The sequence below is a fragment of the Mustelus asterias genome, chromosome 13, assembly GCF_964213995.1.
Source record: "Mustelus asterias chromosome 13, sMusAst1.hap1.1, whole genome shotgun sequence".
Lineage (NCBI taxonomy): Eukaryota > Metazoa > Chordata > Chondrichthyes > Carcharhiniformes > Triakidae > Mustelus > Mustelus asterias.
The window spans coordinates 11,225,372-11,243,778 of record NC_135813.1 but is presented as its reverse complement, the minus strand read 5'-3'; the positions used below and the strand labels follow the sequence as shown (position 1 = coordinate 11,243,778).

Genomic DNA, 18,407 nt, shown 5'->3' with positions numbered 1-18,407 from the left:
CCCAGGATCAATCCGGGAGTACAGTATTACTCAGGATCAATCCGGGAGTACAGTATTACTCAGGGTCAATCCGGGAGTACAGTATTACTCAGGATCAATCCGGGAGTACAGTATTACTCAGGGTCAATCTGGGAGTACAGTATTACCCAGGATCAATCCGGGAGTGCCGTATTACTCAGGATCAATCCGGGAGTACAGTATTACTCAGGATCAATCTGGGATTACAGTATTACTCAGGATCAATCTGAGATTACAGTATTACTCAGGATCAATCTGGGAGTACAGTATTACTCAGGAGCAATCCGGGAGTACAGTATTACTCAGGGTCAATCCGGGAGTACAGTATTACTCAGGGTCAATCCGGGAGTACAGTATTACTCAGGATCAATCCGGGAGTACAGTATTACCCAGGATCAATCCGGGAGTACAGTATTACTCAGGATCAATCCGGGAGTACAGTATTACTCAGGGTCAATCCGGGAGTCCCGTATTACTCAGGGTTAATCTGGGAGTACAGTATTACTCAGGGTCAATCTGGGAGTACAGTATTACTCAGGGTCAATCTGGGAGTACAGTATTACTCAGGATCAATCCGGGAGTACAGTATTACTCAGGTTCGATCTGGGAGTACAGTATTACTCAGGGTCAATCCAGGAGTACAGTATTACTCAGGATCAATCCGGGAGTGCCGTATTACTCAGGGTCAATCTGGGAGTACAGTATTACTCAGGATCAATCCAGGAGTACAGTATTACTCAGGGTCAATCCGGGAGTACAGTATTACTCAGGATCAATCCAGGATTACAGTATTACTCAGGGTCAATCTAGGAATACAGTATTACTCAGGTTCAATCCGGGTGTACAGTATTACTCAGGATCAATCCGGGAGTGCCGTATTACTCAGGGTCAATCCGGGAGTACAGTATTACTCAGGATCAATCCAGGAGTACAGTATTACTCAGAGTCAATCTGGGAGTACAGTATTACTCAGGATCAATCCAGGAGTACAGTATTACTCAGGGTCAATCTGGGAGTACAGTATTACTCAGGATCAATCTGGGAGTACAGTATTACTCAGGATCAATCCGGGATTACAGTATTACTCAGGATCAATCTGGGAATACATTATTACCCAGGATCAATCCGGGAGTGCCGTATTACTCAGGGTTAATCTGTGAGTATGGAATTCTGGAGCAGCCACCAATGATATTCTTGGTGTTGCAACAGCCAACGGGGATAACGTGTTTCCATTTGGTGGAAGGATTGAGAATCGGAGTGGGAATCATTGCCGGGGTTCGGTGTTAGGTTTAGTGTGGGTGGAGATTCCGACCCCGATGTAAATAACTGCAAAAAACATTGTTAGAAAGGGAGGATAAAAAAATGACTTCAAATGGTGACAGGCTTGTGCTCTGAAATGTTTTATGAAAATATAAATCTGTATGTGTATGGGAGAGTGACACTGAGCTGTATCTCTGAGCAGGTGATCTGGATCTAACCCAGGTTCCGTTTGTGGAAGTTGATGCAGTTGATGGTACGTTGCGGATTAGGGAGGTGCAGGAAATGGATGCTGGAGACTATACCTGTGTGGCCACCAATGAGGCAGGCACCTCCTCTGCCACGGTGATGTTAGATGTTGGCTGTAAGTTACGACCCGCACCTTTTAAGAAACTTATCACAGACCGGCTCTTTGTGTCGCGGTTAATGGAAGATGTCTCAGATCTCGGTGAGCTGCCTCTGATGTATTCCTTCCTCCCCTTTCCCAGCTGCCCCGCGGTTCTCCGAGACCCCCTCGGACGTCTCCGTGACCATTGGTCAGAACGTGACGCTGCCTTGCCGCGCGGTGGGGGATCCCCCTCCCCAGGTTACCTGGCGACGGCTTGATGGACAGCGCATCTTTGCCAAGGCTGATACAATGAGCTTTGTCAGGCAGCTGGAGTCGGGCAGCTTGTTCATAGAGGGTAAGTAGAGGGGCTTCTCCGATAGCCGTGTCTAATAGGAGCCGCGAGCTGGCTACAGGCATGTCTATGGTCATGCTGTTTCAACTGCCAGTTCTCACACAAGACTTTATGGACCAGATTTTCCAGCCTCGTTCGTCCCAAAACCGGAAAATCCCATTCGAGGTCAATGGACCTTTCCATGATCCGCCCCTCGCCCGCTCCGATTCCCATGGTGGGGGGGGAACGGTAAAATTCACCCCCATGTCTGCATATTTCCATGACTAACATCTATCACAATTCAGTGGGTGAGGAGATAAGACAATCACACCAATCAAAGAACACTCTGTTAACACCAGGCTGGAATCTCCAAGGTGTTTTGTGAAGTTAGCCTAGATCCTAAGTTTTACATTTGATTTTGGCATTAGGGTAAGCATCAGGTGTTTCACTCCAGGTATGATTCAAGTGACCCACTAGGAAGCTTTTATCAAACAAAGCTTATTTAAGAACACAGTTAAAAATATAACAAAAAGAATTAGCATAACTTTTACCAATTACAAGACTTAAACGCAACACAGTATAACTCCTACCAGCTAGCTATCTCTGTTGTTCCAATGTAAAGCAATATCCCACATACATACACCCTTCTCCAGCGTTAGCACAAAAACAAGTATGTTCACGTGATGCTTGATTTTCAGCTCTGTATGGAGGCAACACGGTGGCCCAGTGGTGAGCACTACAACTTCACAGCACCAGGGACCCGGGTTCATTTCCAGCCTCAGGTCACTGTCTGTGTGGAGTTTGCACATTCTCCCCATGTCTGCGTGGGTTTCCTCCGGGTGCTCCGGTTTCCTCCCACAGTCCAAAGATGTGCAGCTTAGATTGATTGGCCATGCCAAATTGACCCTTAATGTCAGGGGGATTAGCAGGGTAAATATGTGGGGTTACGGGAATAGAGCCTGGGTGGGATTGTGGTCGGTGCAGACTCGATGGGCTGAATGGCCTCCTTCGACACTGTAGGGATTCTATGATTCTATGTAACACTTATGGACAGAAATCCAAGCCAGCAGTTTTTAGTACAGGACGTATCCTCCTTTTGAGGGATTTTGAGGGAATTTGCGGGATTGCTCAAAACTTCCTGCAGAGAAACATGATGGAAGTACATTTCTTAAAGGCACAGTATCATCACAACTTGCAGAAAAACAGTCAAACCTCAGAGAGGTAAACCCAGCCTCTGGTAACTTCCAAAAACAGCCACCCAGACACCAGAATCTCCAACCTCAGAGTGGGGGAGAAACACTGCTGTCTCTCTCAGCTTCCAGCAGCTTCTGAGCTTGAATATTCTGTGACAAGCCCAGCTTCCCCGTCACATGACCGTACCTGCCAATCATTCCAACGAAGCCCCACTCTGCAAAATCCCAGGGGAAAACAGCAGAACAGCATTAGTTCAGATTGAAACCAACATTAGGAACAATTATGCTTTGCAGCAACAATACAGGATGTCAGTAGACACTATTGCCGGAATTTTACCGCATCGCCCTCCCGACGCTCCTAAGATCCTGCCCGAGGCCAACGGAGAATGCCGTTCTGTGAGCCTCGCCCGCCCCGATTCTGGTGGTAAAATTCCAGCTTATGGCTCCAACAAATTGCCAGGGATTGCTCAAAACATCCTGCAGAGAAACATGATGAAAATACATTTCTTAAAGGCACAGTATCGTCACAACTCGCAGAAAAACAAAACATGTACTGTTTGTCTTTTAGTAATCCGCTCTTAGAGAGCCTGGTCTCTTATACGGATACAATGTCAAAGTTCAGCATATCAATTCCGTATCAGTCACAGCTGTTTTATGCGTGAAGGGCCTGTACTGCGCTGTAATGTTCTCTGTTCTATGTTCTATTTATGATGTGGAGATGCTGGCGTTGGACTGGGGTAAGCACAGTAAGAAGTCTCACAACACCAGGTTAAAGTCCAACAGGTTTATTTGGTAGCAAATATCATAAGCTTTCGGAGCTTGCTGCTCCTTCGTCAGATGGACCACTCCATCTGATGAAGGAGCTGTGCTCCGAAAGCTTATGGTATTTGCTACCAAATAAACCTGTTGGACTTTAACCTGGTGTTGTGAGACTTCTTACTATGTTCTATTTACACAGCTGAAATAGCCTCACAATATTTCCCAAAAGATTTTTACTTTTTAGACTCACAATTAAACACCGTTTTTCAGGCAATAGTCCCTATAGATTTCAGTATTCCAGTATTATTACCACAAGGCACCCATTGCTGTTGTTGTGGAAATATTTCACAGGGCAGATCTCCCGCACTAGTACGGCAGTGAAAATTCAACGATGTGCAAAACCCTACTTTCAGGAACAAATAGGCACTTACCTGAGGCTGTGTCCTGTCCCAGTGCTGCCCCCCTGAGGCTGCTCACTGTCCCAGCGCATTTTCCCTTTCATCTATAAATCTATTGTTCTTAACCTTCTTTGCAAGTTACCTTGCCTAGAAAATTGTCTTTCTGGCCACTGCTTTTGGGAAGGAATAGACGTTAATAACACTGCTTTATTCATTTTTGATCTTTGCCAGCGGTAAACCTCCCTTTATTTCTCTTTGAAATACAAGTAAACACAAACAAACCTTCCTTATCTCCTCATGCAAATTCCCATTGTTTTCTTGTATCCCATCCTAGCTTTGCTTTTCTGCACTTCAAATATGTGCTTTTACACTCAACGCTTCTGAAGGGTTGGGTGTGAACGCTTTACTGAACCTTGCAGTCACATACACGCGTGCACACACACACACACACACACACACACACACACACACACACACACACACACACACACACTCATATAGTAATATTGGTGAAAATGATAACTTCTCTATAGGATTCACACAGAGGACTTGCCAGTGGAAAGATTTGTACCAACAAGGATAAAGGTCACATTTGGCTCACTCTTTTTCACATTGCTAGAAAGAGTGCAGTAAAGATTTACTAGGATGCTACTGGGTCTTGATGGTTTGAGTTATAAGGAGAGGCTGGATAGACTGGGACTTTCTTCCCTGGAGCGTAGGAGGCTGAGGGGTGACCTTATAGAGGTCTATAAAATAATGAGGGGCATAGACAAGGTAGATAGTCAATATCTTTTCCCAAAAGTAGGGGAGTCTAAAACTAGAGGGCATAGGTTTAAGGTGAGAGGGGAGAGATACAAAAGTGTCCAGAGGGGCATTTTTTTCACATAGAGGGTGGTGAGTGTCTGAAACAAGCTGCCAGAGGCAGTAGTAGAGGTGGGTACAATTTTGTCTTTTAAAAAGTGTTTAGACAGTTACATGGGTAAGATTGGTATCGAGGGATATGGGCCAAATGCGGGCAATTGGGTCTAGCTTTGTCATAAAAACTGGGCGGCATGGACAAGTTGGGCCGAAGGACCTGTTTCCATGCTGGAAACCTCTATGACTCTATCGCTGTTGGCCTGAAAATGAGAAGCAAACCAGCACACAAAAGTGGATATCTTGCTAATGCGCTTCACCCACACACTGGACACAACACAGCAACATTGCTGGGCACACAAAAGCTATTGGGACCATTGAATATTCCCATGTCAACATTAGGAGAGGGAATGAAACAAAGAAAGTGAACTGCGACTGTCCAACCTCACCTCATATTCAGCAGAGATATTTATCCCAGATATTTATCCCTGTAGCGCAGTCTGCATTCAGACCCAGAATCCATAAATTCACATAAAATGTCTTATTAAATAGTCCCATTCCCGACAAAACAACATGGGCAAAAAAGAATTTTTAAAAAGTCACATAATGTGTAAAGTTGATTCGATACATACCTAGGTGGAATTTTCCCGCTCGGCTTGCCATGGGAATCGGAGCAGGCGGGACATGGACCATGCAAAGGTCCGTTGATTTTGGTCTTGGGATGAGTGAGGCTGGAAACTCCCGCCCCTATTCTCACTAATCCCACAAAATAAAACCTGACAATTTATTGTGACGATTCACAGACACAATTCTGTTTAATTCCATTTATTAATAGCCATGGATTGAGGCGGCACGTGGCACAGTGGTTAGCACTGCTGCCTCACAGTGCCAGGGACCTGGGTTCGAATCCAGCCTCAGGTGACTGCCTGTACGGAGTCTGCACGTTCTCCCCGTGTCTGCGTGGATTCCCTCTGGGTGCTCCGGTTTCCTCCCACAGTCCGAAAGATGTGCTGGTTAGGTGCATTGGCCATGCTAAATTCTCGCTCAGTGTACCGAACAGGCGCCGGAGTGTGGTAACCAGGGGATTTTCACAGTAACTTCATTGCAGTGTTAATGTAAGCCTTACTTGATTTGATTTATTATTGTCACATGTATTAACATCCAGTGAAATGTATTGTTTCTTGCGTGCTATACAGACAAAGCATACCGTTCATAGAGAAGGAAACAAGAGTTTGCAGAATGTAGTGTTACAGTCATAGCTAGGGTGTAGAGAAAGAGACTTGTGACAAATAAATAAACTTTAACTTTAATAAATTGAAGCATTCATTAGGGTATGAGTCAACCGCGGTGTCTGGTTCTCCCCGCTCCCCTTCCTCAGATGTCTCTGCCTTACACCTTCTCTTTACCTTTTTACAGGTGTGTGGGTGGATGATGAAGCCAGGTATGTGTGCGAGGCGCAGAACCGGTTTGGAGTGATCCGGGCAGAGGTAGCACTGACCATCACTGGCCTTGGTGAGTCACAGAACATTATAGCCCAGAAATAGGTCCATTGGATCCGTACATAACATGTCTTTTCTTTACATGACCTACCCAACCCTTTACCTTTCTAATATTTTTCCTTTTCAAACCAATATTTAATTGTGTTTTTTTAGAATTCCACATCAAAGGTTCTGTGAAGAACCTTTTCCCATCAACACTTCATTATTTTAGAGATTGCATTTAATTTATACCTCCTTATTTCCACCGCTCTAAGCAGTGGAATCGAATTTCCACTATTTATCTTAATGCGATTTGAAAGACCCCTTACAGGCCACCCGTAATAGAATCATAGAATCCCTACAGTGCAGAAGGAGGCCATTCGATCCATCGAGCCTGCACTGACGACAATCCCACGTAAGCCCTAACCCCGTAACCCCACATATTTACCCTGCTAGTCCCCCTGACACTAAGGAGCAATTTACCATGGCCAAACAACCTAACCTGCACATCTTTGAACTGTGGGAGGAAACCGGAGCACCCGGAGGAAACCCACGCAGACACGGGGAGAATGTGCAAACTCCGCACAGACAGTGACCTGAGGCCGGAATTGAACCTGGGTCCCTGGCGCTGTGAGGTACCAGTGCTAACCACCATGCTGCCCCAAATCATCTCAGTTCTGGTGAAAAAAATCCATAACACTTTGAATCTTTCTGCCTGAAAGCTCTCGTGCCAGATAGAGTCCTGGTGAATCTTCACTGCAACCTTTTCCCTGGTTCTTGTATCATTCTACTGACCAGGTGGCCAAAACTCAATGTTCTAGCGGCAGCTGAACGAAGTGGTGATGACAGGGTTTAGAGTTGTAAGGGGTGCAGTGAGGATAACGCTAGTGGGCTCCATACTGTACTTAGCCGTGCCACGTCTAGCTTGGGAATATTACTGCACGCAGACTGTCCTGATTTTTATTCTGCACCTCTCTCAGTCCCTTTATTCCACATGCTCAGGAAAGGGAGACCGGATCTTGTGCTGGATGAGAGGGAGGGGGCTTTCAGCCCATTGTTAATCTGTGCTAACCCATCCTACCTTTACCATTTGTCCTGTTATTTGGAAAAGTCAGCTTTCCTGAATGCCAGCAGAATTCTGACAGATTTTAGTGATTGTTGGGGCAGAATGGACCTGATGACATAGTCATTCCTTGTTCATTTTTATACCAGCGAGGTATTCTGCTCTTGGGACATGGGCATTTCTCTCAAATCAAACAGGCTGGTGTTGGACTCACACGGCACGCCTGGCGCTCCACGTGGTAATGTTCAGTTCTGTGTTTCCCTTTATATCCACATCTCTCCTTTGAGGAAATACCTGGATTTTTATTCAAATAAAATAGTTGCTGATTCTCTTACAAAACAACGATTCCCTTTTTGTTTAGATCATCGAAATAAGCCTTTATTATTATGAAGCGATACAAAGTAGGATGGAGCTGCTCAGATATTGTCCAGAATGGTTTAATGGGAAGGGAATGTGGAATAAAATCAAACTTCGCCCTCTTTGGATGTGTTGCTGGAATTTATTGATCAAAATTCCCTCTATGGGCGGCATAGTGCACAGTGGTTAGCACTGTCGCCTCACAGGGACCCGGGTTCGATTCCGACCTTGGCTCACTGTCTGTGTGGAGTCTGCACGTTCCCCCGTATCCACGTGGGTTTCCTCCGGGTGCTCCGGTTTCCTCCCACTGTGCGGGTTAGGTGGATTGGCCTTGCTAAATTGTCCCTTTCTATCGGGGGACTAACAGGGTAAATATGTGGGGTTACGGGAATAGGACCTGGGTGGGATTGTTGTCAGTGCAGACTTGATGGGCTGAATGGCCTCCTTCTGCACTGTGAGTTATCTGACGAAGGACCAATGCTCCGAAAGCTCGTGATTCCAAATAAGCCTGTTGGCCTTTAACCTGGTGTTATGAGACTTCTTACTGTGTACAACATGCAGGTTAGGTGGATTGGCCATGCTAAATTGCCCCTTGGTGTCCATAGATGTGCAGGTTAGGTGGATTGATCATGCTAAATTGCTCCTTAGTGTCCCAATGTGTAGATTAGATGGATCAGCCATGGGAAACATGTGGGGTTAAGGGGATAGGATGGGGGATTCTATGAAAACCAATGGTCCAATGAGTGGGTAAGCACTAAATTGTTCATATCTGACTTGATCCTTCTGTTCTTGTCCAAAGTTGTCCCTGAAGTGGTGGAAAGTGCCCGAGTTGTCAGTGTGCTGGAGGGTCGGTCTCTGACGTTACCATGTGTGGTTCTGGCTGGTAACCCCTTCCCAGAACGTTACTGGTTAAAAGACAGCCAGCTGGTGAGTATGTTCTCCGAGAGAATTCCTATCTCGGATCTTTTCTCTTTGTGCTTTCAGCTATCTGGGTCTGCGACACTAACATTCCAGTACTGGCTACCCGATCAGGAGTTGGAACCTCGGGCTGACTTTTCCCGAGTTGTTGCTGCCAGTTATAGAACTCTAACTGGTGTCCGTGGTGAGATCAGTCATGATGCAAGAATGAAATGGTGCCAGAGTGCAGTGTCTTTAATCACACGGCCATGGGGAGAGCTCGGATATTTGATCTTAAATAAATTATTAGAAGTTCCATCCACCAGAAACTGGAACTGTTCCCGTTCATTTTACTGTGGGGCTGAAGGTGGCACAGACAAGATGGGCTGAATGGCCTGAATCAGAGAGGTATACACTCAGAAAAAGCCATTCGGCCCATCTTGTCTGTGCCAGTCAAAGACAAAACAACCCAACTATTCTAATCTCATTTTCCAGCACTTGGCCTATAGCCTTGTGTGCCTTGGCATCACAAGTGGACATCCAAATACTTCTGTAATGTTATGAGGGTCTCTGCCTCCACCACCCTTTCAGGCGTTGAGTTCCAGACTCCCACCCCCCTCTGGGTGAAAAAGATTTTCCTCACATCCCCTGTATCCCTCCTGCCCCTTATCTTAAATCAATGCTCCCCGGTCATTGGTCCCTCCACCAAGGGGCAAACATTTCTTCCTGAGTATCTATGCCCCTCCTAATTTTATACATGGAGACAGAGGGAAGATTCATCTTACCCATCAGAGCTCAGTCAATATGAGGATAACAGAGGTGAATGGGCTGCCTGCTAACTGACATTGTCACCATATCGAGTAGCATTTTCTTGTGTTTGTTCGTTGGGTCAAGGCCACATTTATTGCCCCTCACTGATTACCCTCGCGAAGGTGGTGGTGAGCTGCTGTCTTCAACTGGGTGGTGTCGGTAAACCCATGTTTGCCATTAGGAATATTTTTAAGGCAGAGCTAGAGAGACTACAAAGGGTCGTGAATGTAGCCCAGTCCATCACGCAAACCAGCCTCCCATCCATTGACTCCATCTACACTTCCTGCTGCCTCAGCAAAGCAGCCAGCATAATCAAGGACCTCACGCACCCCGGACATTTTCCCTTCCACCTTCTTCCATCAGGAAAATGATACAAAAGTCTGAGGTCACGTACCCACCGACTCAAATACAGCTTCTTCCCTGCTGCCATCAGACATTTGAATGGACTTACCTTGCACTAAGTTGATCTTTCTCTGCACCCCAGCTATGACTGTAACACTACATTCTGCACTCTCTCTTTCCCTTCTGTAAGATTTGTCTGTATAGCGCGCAAGAAACAAAACTTTTCACTGTATGCTAATACATGTGACAATAATAAATCAAATCAAATCTAAAGATTCTTGATTAACAAGAGGGTGAAAGGTTATCAGGGGTTGGCAGTAATGTGGGGCCGAAGTTACAATCAGATCAGCCATGATCTTATTGAATGGCGGAGCAGACCCGAGGGGCTGAGTGGTTTTCTCCTGCTCCTAATCCGTACGTTTGTATGGAAGGGGCATTCTGGGATTTTGATCCAGCGACAGGGAATATAATTCCCAGTCAGGATGGTGTGTGATTGGGAGGGAAGTCTGGGGGAAGTGGTGATCCCAAGTACCTGCTGTCCTTGTCCTTCTGAGGTTGGCTTGTCCAACCTTTTCACTCGCAGGGAGGGAATATTTCCATTTTTTTCAGGAGGCGATGAGCAAATTACAGAAAGATATTGTTTATATTTGGCACAACTTGAAACTGAATTTCAAAAAAAAATGAAGGAAGGAAACAATGATTGAACAAAAATAAAGCAATAAATTGCTAATTATTAGCAGCAAATGTGGCCAAGGAATGGCCTGTGATTGGAGGGACAGCTCTTTGCAGAATCTTTCCATCCAACTGATCTGTTCGACCAGGATTTTGCAAACTGGGTCCGGGGGCCATGTAGAATGGCCATGGAGGCTGTATCTGATCCGGGGGCTGTCGGGTGGACAAGCCTCCTCCAGGTGGTAGAGGTTGTGGGTTTGGAAGGTGCTCTCAAAGGATCTTTTTTGAAACTTTATCTGTGGGACATGGGCGTCGCTGGCTGGGCCAGCATTTATTGCCCATCCCTAGTTGCTCGAGGGCAGTTGAGCGTCAACCACATTGCTGTGGGTCTGGAGTCACATGTAGGCCAGACCAGGTAAGGAGGGCAGATTTCCTTCCCTAAAGGACACTAGTGAACCAAATGGGTTTTTCTGACAATCGACAATGGTTTCATGGTCATCAGTAGGTTCTTAATTCCAGATACTTTTTATTGAACTCAAATTCCACCATCTGCTGTGGTGGGATTTGAATCCGGGTCCCCAGAACATTAGCTGAATTTCTGGATTAATATTCAGCGATAATACCGCTAGGCCACCGCCTCCTCTTAATAGATAGACCCACAAAGAGATTTTCTATAAATCTCAGTTTTGGAGCTACCCCAGTGAGTGAATGCAATAATCAGTGTTGACCACATCAGGAAGACACGTGCGTTTGTGTCCACACTAAAGTTACCTCAACTGGGGGCAAGTGATGCTCCAATTATCCTCAAATAGAGGAAGGGAAAATGGGTTAAGATTCCCGTTCCTGATTACTGTGCACTGAGACACATTGGAAAGTTGCTGTATGGAGTTCAGCTCTGAGACCCTCCCAGGTCAGGTATTTGGCCAACTGTATTGGGAAGAAGGCTCGAAGGTTGAATGAGATACCAGCAAAGGCTGATGGGAAGAGTCAACTTGTCACGAGAGGAAGTGAAAACAGGGAGAACAGAAGGAAAACAGAAACTTGCCCTGCGTTACTGGCCACCCAGTAATATAATTAATAAAAATACTGCGGACGATGGGAACTGAAATAAGAACAGAGGATGCAGGGAAAACGCAGCAGGTCTGGCAGCCTCTGCAAGGAGGAAAAGCAGAGTTAATGTTTCGAGTCCTTCTTGCTCTTCGTCTGAACTGAAGGGAGGGGAAATGTGTTCGAGATGAGAGAGATTGCAACAAAAAGCAGAAACCTTGAGAACAAAAGGTAGATGGGCTGGAGTGGGAGGCGGTAGAAGGGGTTTACATTGAGGCAACACGTACATGGGATATTTTAAAAAAGGGGGTTTAAGATGTGGGGAAGGTCACAAAGCTGCTGAACTCAATGTGGAATTCAGTTTTTAAGTACTTAATTTTCAGGAGAGAATCACTTTCATTAACACAGTAGAAGCAGCTCCCTGAGTCTTCCTGTTGACCAGAGTCTCCAGAACGTAAAGCCTTCCAAGACTAATGGAAGCATTGCATTCACCACGATAAATCGTGTGTGTGAATAGTATGGTTCTTCATCTCTGAGAGAGTAGTCGGTAGAGCTGATTCTGTCTACCCTCCTTACTTCCCCGCAGCTAAGTTTGGACAGGCGTTTATCAATCCGCAGTGATGGCAGTTTCCATATCGAGACAGCGGAGCAAGGGGATGCTGGCAGATACATGTGTACCATCAGGAATGTACTGGGAGCTGTTAATAAGACCATCACAGTGAATGTACACGGTGAGTGGGCTGGAGCGGGATACACTGGTTACTGTTGCAATGGGTTCTAATTGCAGTGTGGTGCCCATATCTGCTGTCGTTATTGCCAAGGATGGAGGTCCTTTGGGATGATTGATATGCTCTCCTCTTACTTAAGTTCAACCTGTGTGCGAACAGGAATCCATTCACAATGCTTTCCTCAGTCTCAGCTAGTAACTGGTGCCTCTCTCTCCACACGAGGCAGTATTTAGAATCATAGAATCCCTACAGTGCAGAAGGAGGCCATTCAGCCCATCAAACATGCACCGGCAGCAATTCCACCCAGGCCCTATCCCCCGTAGCCCCATGTATTTACCCTGCAAATCCCCCCTGACACTAAGGGGCAATTGAGCATGGCTAATCCACCCAACCTGCACATCTTTGGAGTGTGGGAGGAAACCGGAGCACCCGGAGGAAACCCACGCAGACATGGGGAGAATGTGCAGACTCCGCACAGACAGTGACCCAAGCCGGGAATCGAACCCGGGTCCCTGGAGCTGAGAGGCAGCAGTGCTAACCACTGTGCCACCGTGCCGCCCTAACTCTCTTTCTCAGTGATACACGGACAAGGTGAAGCCTCAGGAGGTGAATATGAAGCTGGTGCATCCTGTTAGTGATCCCGTGACCTCACATGGACTCGGAAACTGCCCAATCCTTCAGTGAGAGAAAGTAACCAGGGTTGATTGTGATCAGAATTGCTTCCACTGTATTTAAACTGGAGCAGAACACTAGAAACAATTCCCGAGAGGTACACATGGAACTTCCCATTTGGAAAACCTCCTCTGGAGTTCAGCATCCTGCTCTCTGGCTGAACCAAAGGGACACTAGTTTGCGGTGGTGCTGGCCCTCCACCCGTGGAACTGCCCCCTGGCGCAGACTGTGGTGGCATTGGATAGGTTCCGGCAGTTTCTGCAGCTGCCATCTCCATTGTAACTGGCTGAAGAGAGTTAGAGCAAAGCGTGTGGGTCACAGAATCCTACAGTGCAGAAGAGGCCCTTCGGCCCATCGAGTCTGCACCGACGCATGAAATGCCCTGATCTGCCCACCTAATCCCACTTGCCAGCACTTGGACCATTACCTTGAATGTTATGGTGTGCCAAGTACTCATCCAGGTACTTTTTAAAGGATGTGAGGCATCCCGCCTCCACCACCCTCCCAGGCAGCGCATTCCAGACCATCACCACCCTCTGGGTAAAAAGGTTTTTCCTCAAATCCCCCTAAACCTCCTGCCCTTCACTTTTAACTTGTGTCCCCTCGTTACTGACCCTTCAACGAAGGGGAACAGCTGCTCCCTATCCCACCCTGTCCGTGCCCCTAATAATCTTGCACACCCCAATCAGGTCACCCCTCAGTCTTCTCTGTTCCAACGAAAATGACTCAAGCCTTATCCAACCTCTCTTTATATCTTAAATGTTCCGTCCCAGGCAGCATCCTGGTGAATCTCCTCTGCACCCACTCCAGTGCGTTCACATCCTTCCTATAATGTGGCGACCAGAACTGCACACAGTACTCCAGCTATGGCCTAACCAAAGTTCTATACAACTCCATCATGACCTCTCTGCTTTTGTAATCTATATCCTGATTGATAAAGGCGAGTGTGCCATATGCCTTTTTCACCATTCTATTTACTTGTCTTTCCACTGTGTCGAAGTGGAGTGAGGAATGGTATTGACACCACTGGAGCCTGGGAGCGACACTGTCCAAATTCCCCGCTAACCTCAACTGGGTCACACGGGGGAAACACTGAATTGTGGAATCACATCTACCACACATTCTGAGGGTGGGAGATAGATATGAACAAGGAGTAGGCCATTCAGCCCCTCAAGCCTGGTCCACCATTTAATAAGATCATGGCTGATCTGATCGTAACCTCAAATCTAGATCCCCCCACCCTGATAACCTATCACCCCCTTTGCTTACCAAGAGTCTATCCACCTCTCCCTTAATAATACTCAAGCACTCTGCTCCCAGCGCCTTTTCAGGAAGAGAGTTCCAGAGACTCACAACCCTCTGCGAGAATGAATTTCACCTCATCTCCATTTTAAATGGGCGACCCCTCATTTTTAAACAGTGACCCTTAGTTCTAGATTCTCCTGGAGCAGGAAACATCCTCTCTACAGCCCTCCTGTCGAAACCCATCAGAATTATATATGTTTCGGTCTAGTTGCCTCTTACACTTCTCAACTCCAGCGGATGCAAGTCTTTTCCTCATGAGACAAATATATAAATATCAAAAATATAAATCTATGAAAGACACAGGGATGTTGCAATGTAAACTCTTGGGGTTCAGTTATTTTGGAATCAGTCAACAAAGACAGACACTGGGAGACTGGGAGGTCTAGAAATAAAATGCAGAACATTTGTTTAAATTGTAAATTATTAATAATATCACTTTGCCTCTGTCTATACTGAAGATGTGTTTTTTATATATGTAGTGCTTCCGTCCATTGAACCTAGACACACCGTTTACATCACTGATGAGGGGATGTCTGTTATTCTGCTGTGCGAATCCAGTGGTTTTCCGAAACCAACAGTCGTCTGGTCCAAGGTACGACCTAGCCACAGGGTCCTGTCTGATATATAGGCAGTGGTTAGCACTGCTGCCTCACAACGCCAGGGACTCACGTTCAATTCTGGCCTCGGATCACTGTTTGTATGGAGTCTGCACGTTCTCCCCGTCTCTGCGTAAGTTTCCTCCGGGTGCTCCGGTTTCCATCCACTCTCCAAAGATGTGTGGGTTAGGTGGATTGGCCGTGCTAAATTGCCCCATGCTAAATACCCCCCAGGGGCAATAGCAGGGTAAATATGTGGGGTTACGAGGATTGAACCTGGGTGGGACTGTTGTCGCTGCAGACTTGATGGGCCGAATGGCCTCCTGCACTGTTGGGATTCTATGATTTTACGGCCTCGCGAGCCCCAAAACCCTAAAATCTCGCCCGGGGTCAACGGATCTTCCCATTGTCCGCCCCTCGCCCGCTCCTATTCCTGTGGTGAGTGGGATGGTAGAATTCCAGCAATAATCAAATCGCAGGATCCGAACATAGTCACTATGTAAATGGGAAAGAATCTGAACCAACAAACAGTGCTGTATGTGTTGAGGGAAGGATATAGGAGTAATGGAAAAGGAACAATGTAGTTCCACAATAGTGTCATTCCTGTGGAACATTCCCATCTTGAGGGGAGGTTTGGGAAGTTGGGACCTGTTTCACTATAGTGGGAAAGGTGGAGTTTCCCTGATCTGGGAGTGTTGAGACTGGATGGGAAAAGTGTTCCATACTCATAACACTGACTCCCTGTTGAGTACTAAGAATTCAATACTATGGACGGCATTAAGTAATGGTCAGGCATGTTCCCCTGGGGCTTGAGAGCAGATTAAAGGGAGAAACATAGAAACTAGAAACAGGAGGAGGCCATTCGGCCCTTCGAGCCATCTCCGCCATTCACCTTGATCATGGCTGATCATCAAATTCAACATCCTGATCCCGTCTTCCCCCCCCATACTCCTTGATCCCTTTAGCCACAAGAGCTATAGAAAGGGGGTCCCTCCTCTGCTTGTTGTGTAACCCACCCCTGTAGGGTTTCTCTATCTTCTTTCCAGTAGCCTGTCCTTCCTCTTGTGGACAGCAGCCAACACCCGACAGTCAGTTCTCCAGGTGACGATGGACTATGGACGGGCACGGTGGCATAGTGGTTAGCACTGCTGCCTCACAGGGCCAGGGACCTGGGTTCGATTCCCAGCTTGGGTACACCAATAAAAGAGAGAGTATGTAAAAGGGCAATGGGTGTGTACTCACAGCTTTGAACCCTATGGTTAGGTTCATTGGCCATGCTAAATTCTCCTTTGTTCCGCATAAACTTCAAGCACCTCATCCTATCCTCTTAATGCATCCACTTAGTATAGAAGAGAAGACACATCACACCATCAGAATCACTCCCTGTGAGGACTTTCTCCTCGATTTCCCCACTCCTCTGTTCCTCCAATCTGAGTTTGGCACAGTGGTTAGCACTGCTGCCTCACAGTGCCGGGGACCCGGGTCCGATTCCCGGCTTGGGTCACCGTCTGTGCAGAGTCTGCACATTCTCCCCGTGTCTGCCTGGGTTTCCTCCGGGTGCCCTGGTTTCCTCCCACAGTCCAAAGACGTGTTGCTTAGGTACATTGGTCCTGCTAGATTCTCCCTCAGTGTACCCGAACAGAGTGTGGCGACTGGGGGATTTTCACAGTAACTTCATTGCAGTGTTAATATAAGCCTTACTTGTGACACTAATAGTAAATAAGCTTTAAACGACCCAACTGTTGGCAAACTGATGGCATTGTGGACCCTACACATCAACTGTTGGATACAAGGCCCCTGTAACAGAAAGCTTAATGTGCAGGAGCTTTCCATAACCTTGACAATCAGACGTGACAACTTGTGACTGACTGCACAAAGCACCATCCAATCACAGGATCGAGGCAGGAGTGTAGAGCATGATGGGGGAACATCCTGCATTGCGCAGGAGAACCCAGTGCAGTCAACACGCTGATGCATTGAACGCAGCCCCTTCCTGCTCTTTCGCCTGGAACTGAGGCCTGGGGATAAGGAAACCGCGAGGTGGGGAAGGAACTGTCTCGAGGATTTTTATTGGAAACATTTTTCTGCTGGAAAGACACATTGTTTTTTAATCCCCTCTCCAGGGAGGAGAACTCTTACCTCAACGCGAGCCACAACATTCCATTGACGCAAGTGGGAACCTCCTGATCCCATCTCCGTCGTCAGATGACTCCGGAGTCTACACCTGCACTGCGGCCAACGTAGCGGGGTCTGCCAGCAAGGAAGTGCAGCTATTTGTCCACAGTAAGCAGTGTTACTGTTAGATCCATATACAACCAGACCCCTCAAACTATATAACATCACATTTACTCTGTGGGCGCACACTAGAAGGGGAATCTTAACCCCTGCAAAGGACTGGGGGAGGCAGGGAGCGGGGGGGGGGGGGGGTGTTGTCTGGCAGTGGTGGTGGTGTTGCAGGGTGGGGTGGGGGTTGTCGGGGAGGGTGGGGGATCTTGGGTTTGTTGTCGGGGTTGGAGGGTGAAAGGGTGAATAGTGGATTAAAGTTCTGAAACCTAAACCCATCTCCAGTGCATCTAATTCAGCTCTCAATAGAGGTGGTTCCAGGGTAATGGGCGAGATTAACCCAGAAGTGGGTCAGTTATTTGAATCTGTAAATGAGGTTGAGTGCCTCAAATGTTACTATTTATGTTTTAATGGGCACAGTAAGAAGTCCCACAACACCAGGTTAAAGTCCAACAGGTTTATTTGGAATCACGAGCTTTTGGAGCGCCGCTCCTACATCAGGTGAGTGGAGAAGTAGGTTCACAAACACGGCATATATAGGCTAAGACACAATTGCATTCCAACCATTATCTTGCAATTGTGTCTTTGCGTATATATGCCCTGTTTGTGAACCTACCTCTCCACTCACCTGATGAAGGAGCAGTGCTCCAAAAGCTCGTGATTCCAAATAAACCTGTTGGACTTTAACCTGATGTTGTGAGACTTCTTACTGTGCCCCACCCCAGTGCAGCACTGGAATCTCCACCTTATGTTTTAATGATTGCGGGATGTTTTTCCAGGACTTGGGAAGACCATCAGCCACAAGGAGGGGGTGGAGGGGTCGGGGGGTGACAAAAAGCCGGTTCCAGAGGTTTCCAGCACTGCTTGTGGGTCAGGAGGAGCTGGGGTTCTTCCCCCCTGGACCCACCCCCTTCCCCCGCAAGCAAACCTATTGTGATTGGCCTCTCTACCTGTGATCCAACATCTCCACCACCTCCCCGCAAACCCATCCTGTCTTCGAGGATCCCGCTCTGCCTTC

General features: G+C 47.0%; 1 protein-coding gene across 1 annotated transcript in view; it reads left to right on the top strand.

Moving 5' to 3' along the window:
• Positions 1-18,407, top strand: part of LOC144503050 (hemicentin-1-like) — a 390,871-nt gene that overhangs the window by 125,163 nt on the left and 247,301 nt on the right. The window contains exons 15-21 of the mRNA XM_078227553.1: positions 1,481-1,639; positions 1,764-1,958; positions 6,556-6,651; positions 8,837-8,964; positions 12,392-12,536; positions 14,990-15,102; positions 17,230-17,389. Coding sequence (XP_078083679.1) covers positions 1,481-1,639; positions 1,764-1,958; positions 6,556-6,651; positions 8,837-8,964; positions 12,392-12,536; positions 14,990-15,102; positions 17,230-17,389 — 996 coding nt within the window. The remainder of the gene's footprint in view (positions 1-1,480; positions 1,640-1,763; positions 1,959-6,555; positions 6,652-8,836; positions 8,965-12,391; positions 12,537-14,989; positions 15,103-17,229; positions 17,390-18,407) is intronic.